The sequence below is a fragment of the Lepidochelys olivacea genome (genome assembly GCF_965140295.1).
Source record: "Lepidochelys olivacea isolate rLepOli2 genome assembly, chromosome: 6".
NCBI lineage: Eukaryota > Metazoa > Chordata > Testudines > Cheloniidae > Lepidochelys > Lepidochelys olivacea.
In genome coordinates this window covers 83,444,073-83,463,334 of record NC_140416.1, presented here as the reverse complement: position 1 = coordinate 83,463,334, position 19,262 = coordinate 83,444,073, and the positions used below count along the sequence as shown (strand labels likewise).

General features: G+C 40.0%; 1 protein-coding gene across 2 annotated transcripts; it reads left to right on the top strand.

The window, feature by feature from the left end:
- The first annotated feature begins 857 nt into the window (after positions 1-857).
- On the top strand, positions 858-17,950 carry MBIP (MAP3K12 binding inhibitory protein 1). Of its 2 annotated transcripts, XM_084632009.1 has the most exons (9): positions 858-1,045; positions 5,533-5,652; positions 7,380-7,601; positions 7,696-7,792; positions 9,546-9,611; positions 11,956-12,108; positions 14,613-14,710; positions 16,824-16,862; positions 17,422-17,950. In XM_084632009.1, the coding sequence occupies exons 1-9, from the start codon at positions 893-895 to the stop codon at positions 17,524-17,526; spliced, it is 1,053 nt and encodes a 350-aa protein (XP_084488135.1). In that variant the 5' UTR covers positions 858-892; the 3' UTR covers positions 17,527-17,950. The 2 variants fall into 2 exon arrangements, with proteins under 2 accessions (XP_084488135.1, XP_084488136.1); XM_084632010.1 differs by lacking the exon at positions 5,533-5,652.
- Positions 17,951-19,262: the final 1,312 nt, after the last annotated feature.

Here is a 19,262-nt window from a genome sequence, read left to right as displayed (position 1 = left end):
TTACATTGAAACTCAGCGGCACATGAAGCTGACCTCCACAGCCAGCCTGTGGCAAATCACTGCTCTCGACCATCCTCCCAAAATAATGAAGTTACTGAGTCCAAGCTATTGTATCTCTGAAAGAAGCAGGGATGGGGGTGACATTGCTCTACAGTAAAGAAAGGTGGCAGGCATAGGTCAGATCAGGCAGCTGCTCCAAACAGAAAGGTAAAGCTGGATCTACCCGCCCCAAACTGTACTGTCAAAATAGAGCCAATCCAGCCATCCCTACTGAACCCTCAAACCTGGAACCCAAAACATCCCAACGCAACAACTCCACAAAAACCATGTTGCCCACATTGTCTATATTGTCACAAGTCTCACAATACTCTGGTGTTTTTCTAAAAGCCCCCAGGCTATTACCCGGGGAGCTCACCTTTCATTTTAAAACATTCAGGTTCTAATCCGTAGGGCTGCAGAGACAAGCCTGACAGGGTGACCCTGCAAAGCTTCAACCCGCGAAGCTAAGAACCACGATTTTAAAGCCAGTCTCATGTTTGACTCAGGGGGGTTGAACTCGCTGGCTGGCAGACCCAGAGCCCGCACCAGGACCCTGCCCCCAAACTCCAGTCCCTGGCAGAGGGCATTCAGGAGACAGGGGCCAACACTGGCCGGCTCTCGGGTGCCGGGGAAGGGCTCTGCCAGCGGGCCCTTCCCTGCTTCGATACAACAGTCCCCGGCTCAGCCAGGGCTCAGCAGCCCCCGCTGCCCTTCGCAGGCCTGGCCCGAGAGCGGAGCCGAGGATTGGCCGCTCCGCCCGTCAGTCGGGCCTGTGGGCGGGGACACACCCGGCTCTCCGCCGCACTCCGGCCGCCCGTGGGACTCGTCATCTCAGAGCGACGGCGGCGGAGGAATGGTCCCCGCAGCCAGGCCAGGTGTCATGGCCGCCGTGGGGGAGCCCAACCAGCGTCAGCCCGATGCCCACACGCCGGAGACTCTCGCCGCTCCGGCCGCCAGGGAGGTGCTGAGCGGCGCCCTGCGCTCCCTGACCAGGCTGACGGGGCAGGTCAGTGAGGGCAGAGCGGCGGGCGGGCGGCGGTAGCAGCAGCAGCTCTGTGGGGCAGGGGATGGTGCAAATCCCTGCTGGTAGGGGCATGGGAGGTGAGCCCGTTTGGGGGGAGCAGCAGAGTTACAGGCAAGGGGGCATGGTGGTGGGGAGAGACCCCTGGGGGGCGTAGCAGCTGTCCAGGGCGAGGGGATGAAAGTAACCAAAGGCAGCAGGGGGTGTGCCTGGGGGGCGGGCGATAGGACAATTTGGGTTTATTTGGTGAGAAATCGACTTGCAATTCATAATCCAGCCAAGACTCCCTTATAAGGGGGGGGGGAATCCTTTCATTTGGGAGTGCTTTCATGGTCATTTGGTACCTGCTGTTACCAAGGATCAAATATCTTGCTGCTACTTGAGTGATGGATGGTGTACAGACTCTCATTGCTACTTTGTTTCATGTTAACAGCAAAGCAAATGTGTTGCTGTTAACTGTGGCTTTAAAAATTTGACTATTGCCTGCAGAGTATATGCCTAAATGTATTAATTTATTTATGAAGGAAATTTTTTTCATATGACAAAGTCTGTAGATTTTATCACACACAACAGGTTAGTATGAGTGTTGTCCACAAACCATTAAGTAGTCCATTATAAATTGGAAAAAAATGATCAAGACACTTGAAGTTAGAACTACGTAGACTTTTGGGCTTGGCTCTGCCAATGACTTTGCTGCTGTGGGGCATGAGCAAGTTTCTTTGGGCCATATTTTTAGAAGTGGCTGCAGTTTTGGGGGTGCTTTAAGATGAAAAATCTGGGGCCTGTTTTTAGAGGTGAGGAGAGCCCACTGTCATTAAGTAGTGATATTACAGTAGTGCTCAGAGGCTGTGATCAAGATCAGGGTCCATGGGCAGACATAGTCCTTGACTCAAATTGTTTACAATCCCCAAAAAATCCCAGTCCTGTGAGTTCATGAGTACCTCTGTTGAAATCAGTGGAACGTCTCAAGTTTGTGAAGTTAAACCATGCACAAGTGTTTAGGGCCCAAGGTTAGAAGCTACATCTGAAGGGTGAGTTAGAGGGAGAGAAATATATACCACTTCAAACATTTTCTTAATCTTTTTGTAAAGTAGATATCTACTTTCCCCAACTATTCCTCAGTCTAGCCACTAAACATTGTCTGACTTCTTTTTGTATTGGTAAAAACAAGTCTCCTCTCTTGCCATTTCAAGTGGGCGCTGCAGCTGCTGTGCACCCTTTACTAGTCAGACCATAGCTATCTAAGCACTCAAAATAAAGGGTCTGAAAACTTGGGCATTAACCTTTATGTATCTTAGTTTTTCTACATCTGTAACAACACTCGCCTGTCTCTCTAATAGGAATGCTGTGTGGATTGGTTAATGGTTATACAGTGCTCAGAGGTAGTAAAGTGCTAAGTATTAGATGTATCAGGCTAGCATTACACAAAAGCCTCCCTTTGTATTGTGGACAGCATTTTCCATAATTCTTCTTTAATGACAACAACTGAGTGGGTGAAGAAAAAAAATTATATTCTGTGACCACTACTATATGCATGTTACTGTAAAGAAGCACTGTTCCTTTTGTGCTTCGCAACACTGCAGAAATGTCAACCTCATATATAAAAAGCAAGAGCTGGCATATATACATAATGTAAACTAGGTACCTGATGCTAAAGATGACACACCCTATGTAACAGCTTAAATCCTTGCACTTAATGTTTTAAAAATGGTTAAGCTCTGTCCCTTATTCAGTACTTCAATGGTTACCCGAAGCTTGGCTACTTATAGGGCTGTATTTTAGATTCTGGGCCTACTAGCACATGTGTAGTAAGGTCCACATGCTGATCAAGCCGCAAAGATATCCATTGTGATGGAGTGACTTAAAGTTACCATCAACTGCAACAAAATAGATTGTCAGCCAGTACTAGTGTAGTAGCTGCAGAAACTATTACTTTTCAGTCTGTTTATCACAGTCCTTACAAGTCTAAGGAAAGAGGAAACATTACTATGACAGCTTAATTTGCGTATTCAGTATTTATTAGTGTAGTAATACATAGGGGTTAGTCTTTACGCGTGATTAAAGCGTGCCTGTGAATAAAAAACCCCAATCTTTTCACTTACCCTTTTTAACTGTTTATCACTAAATTATTCCCATTCAAAAATCTTGCTAAGTTTCTGCACTTTGAACTGCCTAAATAGGAGCCACAAAATATCAAGTGAAGCATACAACTGTTGCTGTGACTATTTGAAAAGCGGGATCATTGAGGAGTACTCTTTTTAATCTATAATACATGGTATAGGTACTCCCACTGACTGTTAGCAGACATTATAAGTAACAATATCCAAAATAGTGTATTGTATATTGTTTTGTGGAAACATTTAGCACAAACTGTGCGTATGCATGTATGCCTGATTGGCACCATAGATGCAGATAAATTATCTCATAAGCTAAATAAAATGTACATTAAATTTCACTTTCTTAGGTAAATAAAATGCTCAAAATGAGCATTCTTACCAAAGCATGAATTTTCCTGATACAGTATGTGCAGGTTAAATACCAAAAAGAATAAAATCTTGCTTTAAATATAGCTAAAAATATTAGATATTATATCTAGCTGAACCAAAAGATGGAAAGCTTGAACCTGTTGTGACTGTTAGTTTTTAGAATTTTGATGCTGAGTAAGAAGAAAAATACAGATTCATTTCACTAGTTTTTCTGCCGCTATACGAATTGGTGAGTCCCCCATCTCCTTTCCTGTGTATTGGCTTAGGCTCTGATCTTGCACATTTACTCAAGCAGAACAGGAATGAGAATGCTGCCTGTTTAAGGATGCAGGATCAGCTTCATATCTTTTTTTAGGTATATCACTGTTCTTGTTTTTACTGCAAATATGTAAAGTAGTTAAATATTAAATTGCTTTGCCTCCCAGTGTATTGCTAGCATTCTGTTTACTTTATTCACATTTGATTCTCACTATGTATGTTGTGCTTCAGATCTATTTTTGCTCATTGTTTCAATCTTCAATTGTCAGCCCTTTAAAAAAATTGTTGAAATCCTCAAGAACTAAATACATGCATTCTGTTTTCTTACCCACATTTGGTCCCATTAGCTGGCCCCTACTTTGGGCAGGTATATGTTAAAGGTATTCTGCTTCAGGCATGCAAACTCAGAATCATCTAGCTGTAGTCTAATTTTCTTTTTAAAAACTGGGAGCTTGCACTATTTGTGAGCATCATATTGATCTAGCAGCACAAGTATGTGAATGAATTAGGAATTATGGACCTGATTCTGAGTGTCACTGAATCATGCAACCCCTGTTGATTTTAAATAGGAATTATGCCTAAGTATAGAGCTCTTCATTCACTTTTGGGGAGTCTTTAATGCCTTATTTGGTTGGAAAACAACCTATTTGGCTTTGGTTGAAGTTGTCTAGTGCTTACTATTTCTCAGGATCAGGCTCTGTGAGAGCAGCAAGTTTTATTGAAACAAAAATAGAGGTGAAAATGAAGAGCATGCATGCATTTCATTAGTGATCATTAATGAAGTGTAGTACTGTAAAATGAAATTTTTATAAACATGCACATTGATTAGAGGTTTAATAGATGCATGATCAACGCAGTTTCTAAAAGCTAACTTCAATATGTGCATAATCTGTAAATTGTACATCGTTTTCGTTAAGGAGTATAATCTCATGGAATTTGTTTTTGTAGTATGGGTTTGCAATGGTTCAGTTGCATAGAAAAGTTAAACTTGGATTTTGAAGTAGGTTTCATGGGGTGGAGAAGATCCTGCTGCACAGTCTGCATTTTGCTTAACCTGGGGTTTGGTAAAGATTTATTTATGTAGGCTTCTTGCAAAAGAAAAATGTAATTTAAAATTCTTTTTAGACTAAAACCTGATCTGGAAGGGTGCTTGGTGCCCACACTTCCTAGTGGGAGTTGCAAGCACTCAGCACACCTCAGAATCAAGGCCACAGTTTATTTTAACATACCAGTAATTAAACACACGTTTTACCTATTTTTTCCCCCACCAATTGCAAAGCAATAATCTCTATGAAACAAGTATATTGGTGGCTTTGTCTTGTCACTAGCTATGCTGTCAAACCAGCTAAAATAAAAGCAAACTACAGTAATAAACAAAATATTTTATTGTAACAGTTGATAGAAGCTGATTTGATAGACTGATTTAACAGCTGACAGATTAAAAGGCTAAGTTAACCAATGCCATTTTTTTTTTGCATGAACTAAAGAGTATTTTTAAAAAAAATCAGACTTCATGCAAACATACACAGTAATTTACTTGGAGTGACAGTTACAATTGAAGTTTCAATGCAAGACTAACATTTTAAAACCATTCTTCTTTCACATAAAATGCAATCAACAGGCTGAGAATTTTTGTTATCCTGTAGAAGTCCCATATACTTCTATGACATTCTGTAATACAGCATAATGGTGTAATTTTTGTGATAATGCTTGTTTGCCCTTTTGAAGCTTAACCTTGGAGATGATGCGGTGAAAATTGTAATCAATTGGAGCAAGCTTCAAAGTACTTCGGCACTCCAGCCTACATTGCTCTTTAGTGCACTTCAACAACATATTTTATATTTGCAGGTAAATATTTTATTGGACACTTTAAACTTGACCAAAGAGATCTAGCTGCATTTAAATGTAGCTAGATCATATAAACTGCATATTTTCAATTGTTTTGATTTGGTATTGAAGTATTTAACTTAAGAAGCATGCAAGTATGTTATACATTTGGGATTCCACTACACTTCATAGGTACTCAAACCTGTTATCTTACAGAGTTGTCAGAACAGTTGTGGGAATAGCCTACCAGGCCACTAAGGGTAAGAAGATTGAACAAATGCAGCCCCATTGATTTCTAGACTTGCATTGTAAATTCAATACATTTCCATCTATGGTGAGTTATAATTAAGCAATAAGACACGGCAGGTGTGTGTCATGCTATGATAATGACTCCATGCCTTGGGTGAGTTTTGAGGCTCATGGAGTGCTTTCAGTGGTTCAAGAAGTGGCATTATCCCAGCATGACACATCCTGGAGTGTCTTACTGCAATTAAACATTTTCAGCATAGGTTTTAACAAGAAAGTAATTTGACATTAATGTCTCATTTTGCCAAGTAGCCAGTCACTGCATTTTTGTTAACTATTTGAAACTTTTTGGCCCTATCAGAAGTAGCAACTACACTGTAATTTAGTTGTGATTGTGTGTGTGTGGTTGGTTGGTTTTGGGTTTTTTGGCCAGTCAATAGCTGAACAGAATGGAGCCCTTGCTGCTCCGTGATCTGACATCTGAAGAAGGTGGTGATTTGAATACATTTCAAATTTTTCATTTTATCTGTTCAGTGAATGATTCAAGTGTATTGTATTTGGGGGGATGGGGTAAAATTAGAGGAACTTGTTAACTTGCTAGTCTACAGGATGAAAAAGGGCCTTTGTTTTATCATATTAAAGACTCGATGTGTAAACAAAAAAAGACAAAATGTAAGGTTAAAAGCAAGTAAAAATTACTTGCTGTCTCCTTAAATGTAGACACTAATTTCATTCCTTTTCAGGAAATTAGACTGGTAGAAATTGTCCTGTTAAAAGTAATAATTAATCCTAGTTTTGTAGGGGAGAAAGAAGCTATAAAATTCAGAGAAGACTTTAAGTGGGGGGGGCGGGAAAGATGTGTAGTACAACTTATTTTTGTGCTAGGCTTTTGTTTTTACATCTTGTGCAAGAACATCCGGTAGAATGATAAGCATTTATTTTGCTGCTATGGATACCAGTGCTTTCTCTCATTTAATTTTGTAATATAAGTAGATAATCAGCCGTATCAAGAAAAGCATGATTGTTCAGCATAACACCTATATATTTCATGTCTGTGTTGTCTCATACACTTTGGGCAACTGCAGTTTCAAGTGGAGAATCTGTAGTGATAAAGTAAGGGCTTTACAGAATGAGAGCATTGGCTCTCATGTTAAGGAGGAAAAATACTAAGCCTAGTGTTCTGAGTAGGCATCTGAATGACATGTTAATTAAGTGTCATTGGTGGCGAAGGCTGAAGCTTTGATTTGGTTCATAACAGATGAGCAGCAGACAGATTTGCTCAGACATTTTGGATTTTTTCAATTTCTCATATACAAACCTGTAACAGGCTGTGGTCATAAGGGCATAAAATTTGGAAGTGCTATTTTTTTAGTTTTTTATTGGATTGTATATCAGGTTGATAGTCTATGGTGTCTCAAATTATTTTAACCAGTCTTTTTAGAAATTGCAATGAGAAGCATGTGGCTATTTTAAACCCTACCATATATACTTTTTTGTTTCAGCCTCTTTTAGAAAAACTCCAGTCAATGATTAAAGAGGAAAATATAGTCACTGTTGAAGATGCAGATAAAACAGAAGGCAAGAAGTTGGATACAAATTCAAAATTATCTGATAGTACCTCACAGATAGAAGAAAAATATACATGTTATGATTCAGGAGATATGAAAGAGGTTCATATTAATTTTGACCCAGAAGTGGTCCAGATAAAAGCTGGAAAAGCAGAAGTAAGTGACCATCTTGTCTAGATTTGAGAAATGGCCTCTTTCTTTTTGAATTACAACAATGAAATAGATATGTTTCCATGTTTATTACCTGCAGATTGACAGGAGGATATCAGCCTTCATTGAGAGGAAACAAGCTGAGATCAATGAAAATAATGTCAGGGAATTTTGCAATGTTATTGATTGTAATCAAGGTAATTATCCAACCAGAGTTTAATCTTCCTTGCAATTTAAACATTATTTTTGTTTTAAAATGTCATTTATATTTTAAAAACAAACTTCATTTTTAAAATAGTTTATATTTAAAAAAACAAAGACCATTTGTATGTGTGATGTGGAAATTGGATAGACAAAGTTTTTTTTTCTCCTGCTGATAATAGCTCATCTTAATTAGCCTCTACTCCACCTTTTCGTGTGTGTGTGTATATGTTCCATTCTATGCATCCAATGAAGTGGGCTGTAGCCCATGAAAGCTTATGCTCAAATTTGTTAGTGTCTAAGGTGTCACAAGTACTCCTGTTCTTTTTGCGGATACAGACTAATACAGCTGCTACTCCTGAAATCTCCCAGTACTAGTGTTCTGATCTTTCTAAGTTTCATGGAGTCCATACTGATTAAGAGGAGCTGTTACTATATTTTAAAAACTACAGAGTCTATAATCAAATGGCCTCATTAATGTGAAGATACTTATTTTATGAAGTTATTGTAATTGTTGACTTTAAAAAGGAACACTAAATTAAGTTAATGGAGGAGAATTGCAGTGCAAATAATGTCTTACCAATTGTTTCTTGAAAGTCCAAACTTAGAGAAGTATAATAATTTGATTAAAAGAGAATATATTTCATTGTAAATTATTTACATTACTAGAGAATTCTAAATTTAGTACTAAGTTACTAATGAAAAATGTGAAGGGTCTTAAGTTGTTTTTTTAAATGTGTCCTACTTAAACACTCAGTGATAATATACAGAGGAAAACAATTGTAAAAAAGTGTTTTGAAGAGACTTATCTATAAATGAGTAAACTACTGCAGTTTTCCTATGTCCTCTAGTATCTTCCCAGTAGCTATTAACCCAAATATCACAAATAATTGTTGTGCCTGCTATGCTTTAGATCTCAAAGATCAGTTTTATAACTTTCATACAAGTTGGAATGAAATTATAAAAGTTAGACTAATATTCAGAAACATTAAAAGTGAATAGACTGTTTAAGAGGTGCTAGATAATGTCACTTTAAAGTTATATTAAGTAAGCTTACATGCAGAAGAGCTGATTCTAGAACTTCTCTGTTATGCTCATTTTATTATAAAAACCCATTAATATTGCTCTAAGTACATGGACAAGAATAAAATACAAATGCTAGAATATGATGAGAGAAAATGAGAGATGGGCTCTGTTCTTGGGTGGGGTGGGGGCTCAGATTTTACAAGCTACAATACTACTACTATTAATAATAATAAAGCCACAGGACATCAATATAGAGAAAGGAAAGTGGAACAAGATGCACTGATGTGGAGCCCCCTCTACAATAAGAAGGATTCATGGAAGAAACTAGCTTTAAGGAGGGACTTGAAGAAGAGGGAGAAGAGTTTATGGGCACAAAGATAGAAAACCAAACCTAAAGTAGGGGTTGAAAGAAAAGGAAGCAATAAGTAGATATGGAGAAACATATGGACCAAGGAGATGAGGACAATTAGAACACATGTAAATTGGAACAGATTATTGTTCTAATCCTGAAAACATTTACACATGTGAATAATTTTATACAGGTGAGTAGTCCCATTGAACTCAGTGGGTCCACTTGTATATAAGTGTTCACAGGACTGGGGCCTAGGCCTTTCATACCTTGGAGGAAGAGGAATTTAAATTTGATGTGCCAAAAGCCAGTGGTCAGAGCATTTTAATTTACAAATATGCACTTAAGGGCTCTAATTTTTTAAATTTCCTTAGAGAACAGCTGTGCCAGAACAGATGCAGTTTTCACACCTTATCCTGGATTTAAAAGTCATGTAAAGGGTAAGCAGTAATTAATTAATATCTATGTAATTTTGTCTTCAAAATATATTCGCCACAATGAACACTGTCCAGATGGGGACAATGCCTGATCAAATGTGGCTCAACTGAAATGTGTACATTCTTGTATAGAACATTAAAAATATCATGGAAACATTTGTATTGATTTGTCTAATAAAAACAGTTTTGAATCATTCCCCCTGCAAAGTTTCCATCCCAAAGTCAGCAGCACGGTACAAGTGTATGAGAACCTAAAGGTGTCTTTTACCAGAAGCAAAAATAAACTAGTCTGTCTTCATTGTCTGAGATGAAAGATTTAAAAAAAAGAAAAACCCAAAATCCCAATGTGTAGGTGAAAAAAAGTATTATTTGTATTTAACAATTTAAATTGGTTTTAGCAACATAGCTAAGGAATTGGATTTTTTTTTTAAATTATCAACATCTCTCTAACCAAAATAGTTGTATTGAAAAGGGAGGCAAACCCAGATTAAGTTATAATTACAGAATTATTGTACTGCAAGGCTTTACGTTTTCTTCATTATCCCAGGGATTGCTCAGATATTAAATGCTCCTTCACTTACTGCTAGTGGACATTGCCACATGAGGAAGAGGAGACTGCTCTAGCCATCCTGAGTGGAAGGTGTTGATCTCTTCTCCATCCCCACTAAGTTCCTTGGCCAATGTTGTGGGAGGTCTTAAACTCTTGCCATCTCCTCTCAGTACTGTTCTGATGATGGAGAGGGTGCAGCAGCACTGCATGGGAGGGGACAACCCAGCGAGCAAGATTCTCCCCCAAAAACATTTTAAAAGGGGGGAAAAAACAGGGAAAAAAAGTGTATAAAATAATCCTTATTCTCTCTGTCTAGTTAGGGAATTATATGGCCCCCATCACTGTAGTATCTGAACACCTCACAGTCTTTAATATATTAATTCTCCCAACACCCTAGGAGGTAGAGAAGTACTACTCTTCAGGCACAAAAGAGGCCAAGTACTTTGCCAGAGGTCACACAGGAAATCTGGAACAGTAGGGAATTGACCCAAAAATCTCCCAAGTGCTGAAATTAAGTGTGCAAAAATGTGCCTGATCAGTGCTGTCTAGGCACATGTACAACTTATTTGAAATACAATAATGAAAGTACTCCCCGCCCCTCCTGAAAATTGAAAGTCTACCTGTGCTACCCACTCAATCACCCGTTTAGAAAAAGTCTAGGATAATACAGTGGATTAGCGTCCTAGCATGTTGCAAAGCTTAACCATTTTCTGTTGTGCCAGGAGAAAGATTGGAGAATTGAGGTCCAGAGTTAAGGTCCCTTCTTTTTTAAACCTGAGGCTGTTAGTTGAAGTGTTTTAGCTTCAGCACAGTATTATAGAAGAGGTTCCATACTGTTCAGACCTTTTGATAAGTCAAAACCAGCACATTTATTTGCACCTGGAAAAAAGAATTGGAAACAAAGCCAATGCAGACTTCGGAGCACAAGTGTAACATGCTCGCTGCATGAAATGCGCAGTAAGCCTACAGCAGCATGCTGCACCATCTGAAATTTCCTGAACGGTGTTCAGGTACAGCACAGTGCAGTAAGACCACCCAGAAGAATGGATAATGTTATTTGTGGATTTTGCCACAAAGATTGGTCAAGAGATTTTTGACTTGGTTGGAAAAAAAGCACGCTTGGCCACAGCTATCTGAGCATCCAGAAGCAGCGAAGGGTCCAACCAGACTCCCAAGTTGCAAACCCAAAGAACAAAACATTGAGAACTCCCTTGCTAATATTTCTGCTAATTCTTGTGGTGGTTTTTCCCCCTATATTCTACTTGTTAACATAGTGGTAGCTGTAATGCATCCCATAATGTTAGGTCATGGCTTTTTCTTGACTTTTCTTCCCACTCTCACACTAGCTGTAGCCAATCACAAATTTAGCTTGGATGTCATATTTGTTTTTCAGATACTGATGGAACTATTGCTGTTATTGAGATTAGCAGCTAAAAGACAAAACGTCACTCAAAACATTCTTGAACGTTTGCCACATGGAAGAGAAATTGCCCTTTGCCTCAGATAAAGACAAATTAAAGCTTTGAGTTATTTTTATCCATACCTAATTTTTGATTAGGCAGTATACTTTAAGAAATGCATTTTATTGAACCTCTAGTCTTAAAAGTCCCAGAGACATTTACCACATTAAAAGTTGTAGTAAAATTAGATCGGTTATCACAGTGAAGTTAGTAAAACTACTGTACTAAAAAAATTAAACATTTTCATTACATTATTCCTTAAATGAAAAAGTTCTTGATATGAGAAGAACTGACTACATGCGCACATGTGGTAATCGTGTAACCTCTTTGAACCTAGTTTCTAGAGTTGTGAATACCTATGGTCCTCAGACTAGATCTGAAGGAACACACGGGTCCAATCACAAAGGAAGTATCCTGCTTCGTGACTGTGGAAACCAAGCAGTAGAGGAAAGACTGCAAAACATTGAAGCTCATTTACGGTTACAAACAGGTTTGTACCACATGCTTTAATTGTGTGATTAATATATTAGATTGTACTGTAATTATCTGTATGCATCCGATGAAGTGAGCTGTAGCTCACGAAAGCTTATGCTCAAATAAATTGGTTAGTCTCTAAGGTGTCACAAGTACTCCTTTTCTTTTTGCGAATACAGACTAACACGGCTGTTACTCTGAAACCTAATATAGTACAGTTAGGCAAGGTTTCAAGTTCAGTCTATGACTGTGGATTGCATACTTTTCAGCACATCTCTGCAGTAGTAGATGGCAGAATTTTCTCTGTAGGGGTCAGGCCAGCTGAAACACTGCAAGATCTCTCGGTCTCAACTCAGTTTCTATCCATCTCAGGTCAACTCCTGACCAAGTCAACAGCCCTAGGAAAAGCCTCAAGTTCATCTTTCTCTTCTCTTAGCACCCCACAGGAAATCTCCAGCTGTCACAATGTGACCTGCTTTAGATACCCACTCCCTGCTTCTTGTTTCAGAGGAGTAAAAAGGGGGGAGGCGGGGCTTTTTGCAGGGTTGTTCTCTGCTCACCAGCTGTCAGAGTAGCTCTCTCCTAGCACTGCTGCCCTTCTACTACCACTGCAGTAAAAGACAGCAGCACTAGGAGGAGTGAGAGCAGAGCAGTTTTAAATAACAGCTGCTGAACACAGAGCGGCCTTGAAGGAAGAAAGCTTATTCCCTGCCAAAGCTTTCCCAACCATAAGGAGAAAAACTATTTGAAACCCTCACCAGGACTTGCTGTGATGTATTTGGGAAGAGCGGGAAGCCGGTCACAAAGCGGTCTGTGTGTGCTCCAAAAGTAGAGAAGCAAGTTAAAGCTAAACCACGGCTATAATGCTTATTTCAATACTGTTTGGCAAGGGTTGGGCTAGATTCTTTAATGGAATCAAATCGGAGCTGGAAATGATGCAAGGTAAAGATGTGGATGGGCAGGCAACAGAGGAAATAAAAGCGTGGTGGGGCCACATTAGTTACTACTTTGAAAAAAAACAGATTAAATATGTCTGCATTGTACCACACATGTTGCAGCTTTCAGGATGAAAGCTGCTACTGGGCTAAATATTTACTCCAATGTATAGATTGCCATGTACTATAAAATCTGCCTCATCACGTTGCATGTTTTTGTATGTCAGTTCTATTTAGTACATGGATGAGATAGCTGAGTCATAGGCCAAGATGCTGTGGTAAAATCACAGGAAACAGCAGGCGGTCTTTCTCCCCTCACCTTGCTCCTCCACAATATCCCCCCTTCCTTGCCATGAATGTAGGCAACGGCCATCAGGACACTTGCTCTTTCACTTCTGGGGGTGAATTCCTTCCAGTGCAATTCTAGATATCGATGTTGGACCCAGAGGTGACTGGTCACCACCTGCTCTCTGCTGATGGCTGTTAGCTGCCTCCTGTTTGAAGTGGTGATGCTTGGTGCACTACCACATGGGATTGTAGGTTTCCCCAGAATCAGTAGAACAGTGGTTCATGAGGTGCCTGCTAATGTCTAGTTGCACACGCACAGCTATCAGAAGATTAATGAATAGAGTATAATACATGCTACCAGCTAAAAACTAACTAATGGATTTGCCTTTTAAAATTTACCAGTATTAAGTCTCCTGTAGCCTACTGTGTGGGGTGTTTTGGTTTTGTTTTTTATATCCTGGATGTAACATGCGTGAAGAAGGACTTAAGTTTCTTTTAGAGTTAATTTTTTTTCAAAGTTGTTTCAAAATCATTGCTGTTCTAGGCTATAAATGGTTTTCGAACTAAAGTATGTCTCAAAAAATCCATTTGTCCAATCACCCTAGTACTTAAGTCATAAATTTCTGCAGAACTTACTTGCACTAAAAACAATTTCTACGCCTGGTGATTGGAAAGATAACTTTCATGTGTCATCTGATAAGGTTTTTTTCCCCCCCCTCGAGAGTCTGCAGACAGTTCCAGAACCTCTGCACACTAGCCAATCTGACTGCTGCTTGTCAAAACACTGCTAGCATCAGTTTCATGTTCCTGCATTTTTGTGAAGCAATGAGCCAGAGACAGGGACTAGAGTTACTGAGGCACCCCCACCCCAAAAAAAACAACCCCTGCCCCTCCACACACACACGCCCCGTAGAGGAAGGGTAAAGAAGATGAGACTTGTCCTTTGCAGCTGCAGAATGGAAAGTGTTAAATCTTATCCCTCCCACGAGGTAGAGAGGATGGAATTTTAAATTCACCAGACATCGGAGGGTGATGAATTAGGTTCTATGCAGGGTCCAGGGACAGCACCTTTGTAGAAATTCCAGCAACATTCTCTCTCTCTCAGCAACTGAATAGGGCTTGGCTTCTCATCAGACCAGATTGGTTACCCTTCTTCCTATTTCCCCACCCACCTTTTTAATCTCATCTTCTGGCTAGTAGGTGAATTCTTCAAGCTCTACTATGAAGTTTAAGCTTATAGTAATGTTATTCATTCAGATGGTGTCCTGACTCTTCCTATTTGAACTGTTACATCTAGGTGGTCCAGTACCTAGAGATATTTATCAGAGAATTAAAAAGCTTGAAGATAAAATTCTTGAGTTGGAAGGAATGTCCCCTGAATATTTTCTATCTGTGGTAAGTAATTCTGTCTAACTTCCATTATTCAGCACACCTACATATGGTTGGGACTTTGTTTTCTTAAATCTTTGATATAGGAAATCTTATGAAGTTAGGTGGTAAACACTTTTTCCATAGAACTATGAAATTTCTAAACTACAAAAACTTAAAATTGAGCAAAAGTATGATTTTCATACCGGTGACACTCTTGCTTTTATACACAATCTGATTACATTTTAATGACCACAGAGAATTAGTGTCAAGAACTGGTGTGAGGAACAGTGCTATTGCTAACTCAATTTTTTTTGCAAGTGATAGGATTTCAGGAGATACTGGAGCTCCTCTCTCACTGACACAAGCAGCTCCAGCACCCTTGCAAATTTAAGCCCTTCCAGAAACAGGCAGAGCCTCTCCCTTCTGATTGCTGTTCTCATAGGAGGGGAAGGAGGAGGAGAGAGAGCAAAGAGCCCAGCGGCTCAAGGTGGTTCAACTCCTTCCTGTGAGAAAGATGGACAGGATGATACCTCTGTTCCTCCCCCTCCTCTTCTGCAGCACTGAGCTTGGGATAAGGGGGGAGTGGGGACCCCACTGCAGCTCCCCCAATCTGCCAGCCTGTGAAGAGGGAGAGGGGACCCTGCTGCAGCTTCCCCATGCCTGGGGGAGGGGTTTGAGGAACCCCAAGAGTAGCAGAAGCAAGGCTAATATGGAGAGCTGATGGTAGAGGGCCTGACAGGAGCTGAAGTATCCAGTCTTCCAACAGTGGCCAATGTCAGGTGCTTAGGAAGGCATGAACACAACCGATAACCAAGTGATTCATCCCGTTGCCCATTCCCAGCTTCTGGCAAACGGAGGCTTAGGGACACCATCCCTGCCCATCCTGACTAATAGCCATTGATGGACCTATTTGCCATGAATTTATGTAGTTCTTTTTTGAACCCGGTTATAGTTTTGGCCTTAACATCCTCTGGCAAGGAGTTCCACAGGTTGTCTGTCAGAGAGAGAGAGAGAGAAGAGCCCTGGGATTCAGCTGTTACATTGGAGCACTGAGAGAGCTGCTGATGGGGTTGATAGTGGGGATATACTGAGTGGGCAAAGGAGGGAACCCTGCCTTGGCTGTTACTACCTGTTAAATACCGTGGGGAAATGTTTGTTCTTCAGTTCTCCATGTCACTAAAATGGACTGTCCCTCTCCCCTGAATTTTCACTTCCTGACTGAATACCTCTCCTAATGACACCAGCAGGAGAGGGAGCCTTCTGGTAGAAAGAGTAGAACAGCCATAATTTAAATTTTAAATGCAGCCCTAAGTTTTTACTTGGATTGCTATATGTGCTGTAGATGGGGCTACACCTTGAGGCTATTTGGAAATTAAAGGTAGTGCAGGAGGGAGCTTTCTGCTTAACATGTTGAGTTTCCCCACACAAAGTGCTTTGGGATCTTCTCTGGGTAGCAATAGGTGTTTGGATGGAGTTTACAGTAGCAGTGGTGCAGGTAGTGTAGGTCAGTGCCTAAACTGCCAGCAGTATATTCGTACTGTGTCTGCATGAATGTTGCACCATTGATACTGGCAGTGGTGAGAAACCTTAGGGAGAAAAAACTAGCATGAACAAGGCATCAGCACTAAATATCAAACTACCCTATTACCTCTGGAGGCAGCCTTATTTAGGATATGATTGGGGTATAAAGGCTGGGCAGTGTAAAGAAGTTTGAGCAGCTTCTGGCTGTTCTCTGGAAAAGCAGTAGGTTGTTTGATTCTGCCTGGGATTTCTCCCACCCCTAAAATTCACTTAATTGAAGAGGCTTTCTTGGTATCTATGGAATGATGGTCAGTGTTCCCTTCAGTGCTCTGAAGACTGACTCCTGTATCAGTAATAAAATAGATCTTATAGCTTCCAGACTTTAAGGAATCCTCGGTGAATGCTAGGTTAATAGTGGTTGATTAGCCACTGGGCCCTGAAAAAAGATGGGCACTCCTGCACTGCAATCCCACTTGCCAGCAGGAGCGCCAGGCAGGCAGGGGAATGCAGGTGGAAGGGGTGGGGAGGGGCTCCCAACTGCTCCGGCCCAGGGCCCCACAACACAGTCATCTGTCTCTTGTGTATTAAGTCTGTGGTTAATCTTTATTCCCTCTAGAATTTTTCTGGCAAAAGGAGGAAGGTCCAATCACCCCATGTAAGTGCCATTAACTTTTACTTACCTTAATTTGCGAAATGCTTGTACCTTACGAGTAGTTCCATGTTTTAATACAATATTGTCAAAGTGCACAGCCAGCATAATTACTTTATATATGTAGTTAACTATATGTTGGGTTACCGAGTTACCTTCAAATACCAGTTTTTCAGCTGTGTGGTTGTACATATGTTTCAGTGCACAAATTTTAAAAATATTTTAGTAGAAAGTCTGTCTAGCAGTAGTGGGTAGCTATTTTTGAGAAGCCAGATACTTACACTATCTGGTTTTCATCAGTTGTTAAAGTAGTTAACCATTCTTTGTTCTGTTGCTGAAAAGAGTCAAATATTCAGCCTTTTTTGTTCCTGCTAAATTGAGGTGGTTAAAAGATCGCTGTAGGTAACTAGTCAGTTTTCAAATTTCTGAATGTATTTTCATCTTAGCACTGAAACATCGAGTTTCAATATGGAATGACTCCTCCTGCAGTAAAATGTGAAGTTTTGCTTGAATACTTGTGTAGCAATTCCAATGTGTAAATTGGTTTTTTTTTTTTTAAAAACAGAAATATTCATTGGCTGAACTTGATGAGAAGATCAATGCACTTAAACAAGCATTACTGAGAAAAACAAATGATGCAAAGTCCAAGGAGGTTGACGAACTTCTTTGATGAAATTTGCTAATAGTCTCATCTCGTTTTAACCCTTAAAGACTTAAGTACTCTTCACCTGGGATGACTTTGGTAATGAAAATGAAGCTTACACAAACTCTCTCATTTGGATGTTTTTGGAAACTTACATTTTTGGGGCAATACTTGTTACAAAATCAAAAGCATCTCAAGTTCCTTAGGTTTTTTCTTTAAAATGAAGAATGCATTGGAAGTAGCATTCTAAAAATCTATTCCCTTCTGTTGTAAAGGAGAATCTACATTATTATTCAGCTGTGAAAAACTGCTAATTTAACTGTGCAAAATATGTATTTCATCTGTGCTTTTCTGGATCAGAGGGAAAAAGTCTTTTGAATAATGATATTCAAAAGGGCTACCTTAACTAAAATGTCAGTGTTCATGTAAGTAACAAGTAATTTTGTGAAATAAAACAAACCTATTTAATGTGTGAGTGAATTTCTGTTGTATTAAAAAAAAGAAATAGGGTATCACAAAAATCAAGAGTATGCACAGGAAGAGCAAGTTGTGTAAAGTGTTTGTCATTTTCTCCCAGGCTTCAGCAATACATATATGCATGATACATTGCTAGCTATACAGATGTGATTACAGATAAATACACAGGTGTACAAAGGCAGACTGCACCCACTTTTCAATAGCCCTGTAAAGACTGACCAATTAGCAAAATAGGATTTAAACACTTTAAAAAAAAAAAATTTCTACAGTAGGTGTTTAAGCCATGAGCTAATTTTTTTAAATGCTACTTAATGCATTTTTAAACATTCCCTAATCTAGACCAGGCCACTCACTTAAGATGACTAAGTGTGTGAAGTCAGTGAGAGGAGATGAATGTAGGGCCTTGTCCACACAGAACAGTTTTGGGGTTTTTTAAATAAATTGCTTTGCATCCACAAGTGTTTTTTCTGAGTTATCTGGTGTCTTATCCCACATCAATTAAATCTGCTTTGGAAGGGAAATAACTATTCCTGAATGAGGTTCTCTTTCTCTCCCCCTGCCCTTTGAGGCTTGTGTGGATGCAACGATATTTTAGATTAACTCTTGCTTCTGGAAGCCCTGCCGTTGGTATCCCACACAAATTGCTGCACAAGCCTTTCCTCTGTGTCCTCTACTGTTTTGAGGTCATCTAGACTCAATGTCACTTCCCTTCTTAAATACTGTTACATAGCTGGGTGCACCCTTTGGGCCTCTAACTCATGACAAGTTTACACAGGCAGAGCCACATAGCCATTATAGCAACCATGTCCCAAGTATGGACCTGCTAAACAGCAAGTCTAGTGGTTAGAGCAGAGGGGTGGGAGTCAGGACAACTGGGGTGGGTGGGTTGTTGAGGGGTTAGACTCCTACCAGGAGAAGATTCTCCTGGGAAGACAAGATCTCTTCAGAATGCTAGACACCCAGGTGCTGGAGATAGCCCCTAGAAACGCAAATGCAGAGTCAGCCTGAAACTGCTCTGGGGTGTTGGGGACGGACCACCACTAATAAGTATTATGTGCTGTATTACAACAGTGGGATCTAAACAATTTTGTTCCACGGGAGCAGAGCCTCTCACCACCAGCTCAGCTCCTGCCTTCTTGTCCCTTAGTCTCTGGTGCGGATGCCATTTTGATCAAACTCAGCTCAAAAGGGAAAGATAGTGCTCTATTTTGGCGAACACATTGCAAGGTAATGCAGCTTTCTCAGGGCTGCCATGTAGGTGGTTTTTCCCTTCCACTCCTGGTAAA

Bases quoted from the DNA above. Each gene is read 5' to 3' on its own strand.
- MBIP (XM_084632009.1), top strand. From the start codon at position 893: ATGGTCCCCGCAGCCAGGCCAGGTGTCATGGCCGCCGTGGGGGAGCCC. The intron at 5,653-7,379 runs GTAAATATTTTA...TTTTTGTTTCAG, and splicing joins AACATATTTTATATTTGCAG to CCTCTTTTAGAAAAACTCCA. The intron at 7,602-7,695 runs GTAAGTGACCAT...TATTACCTGCAG, and splicing joins TAAAAGCTGGAAAAGCAGAA to ATTGACAGGAGGATATCAGC.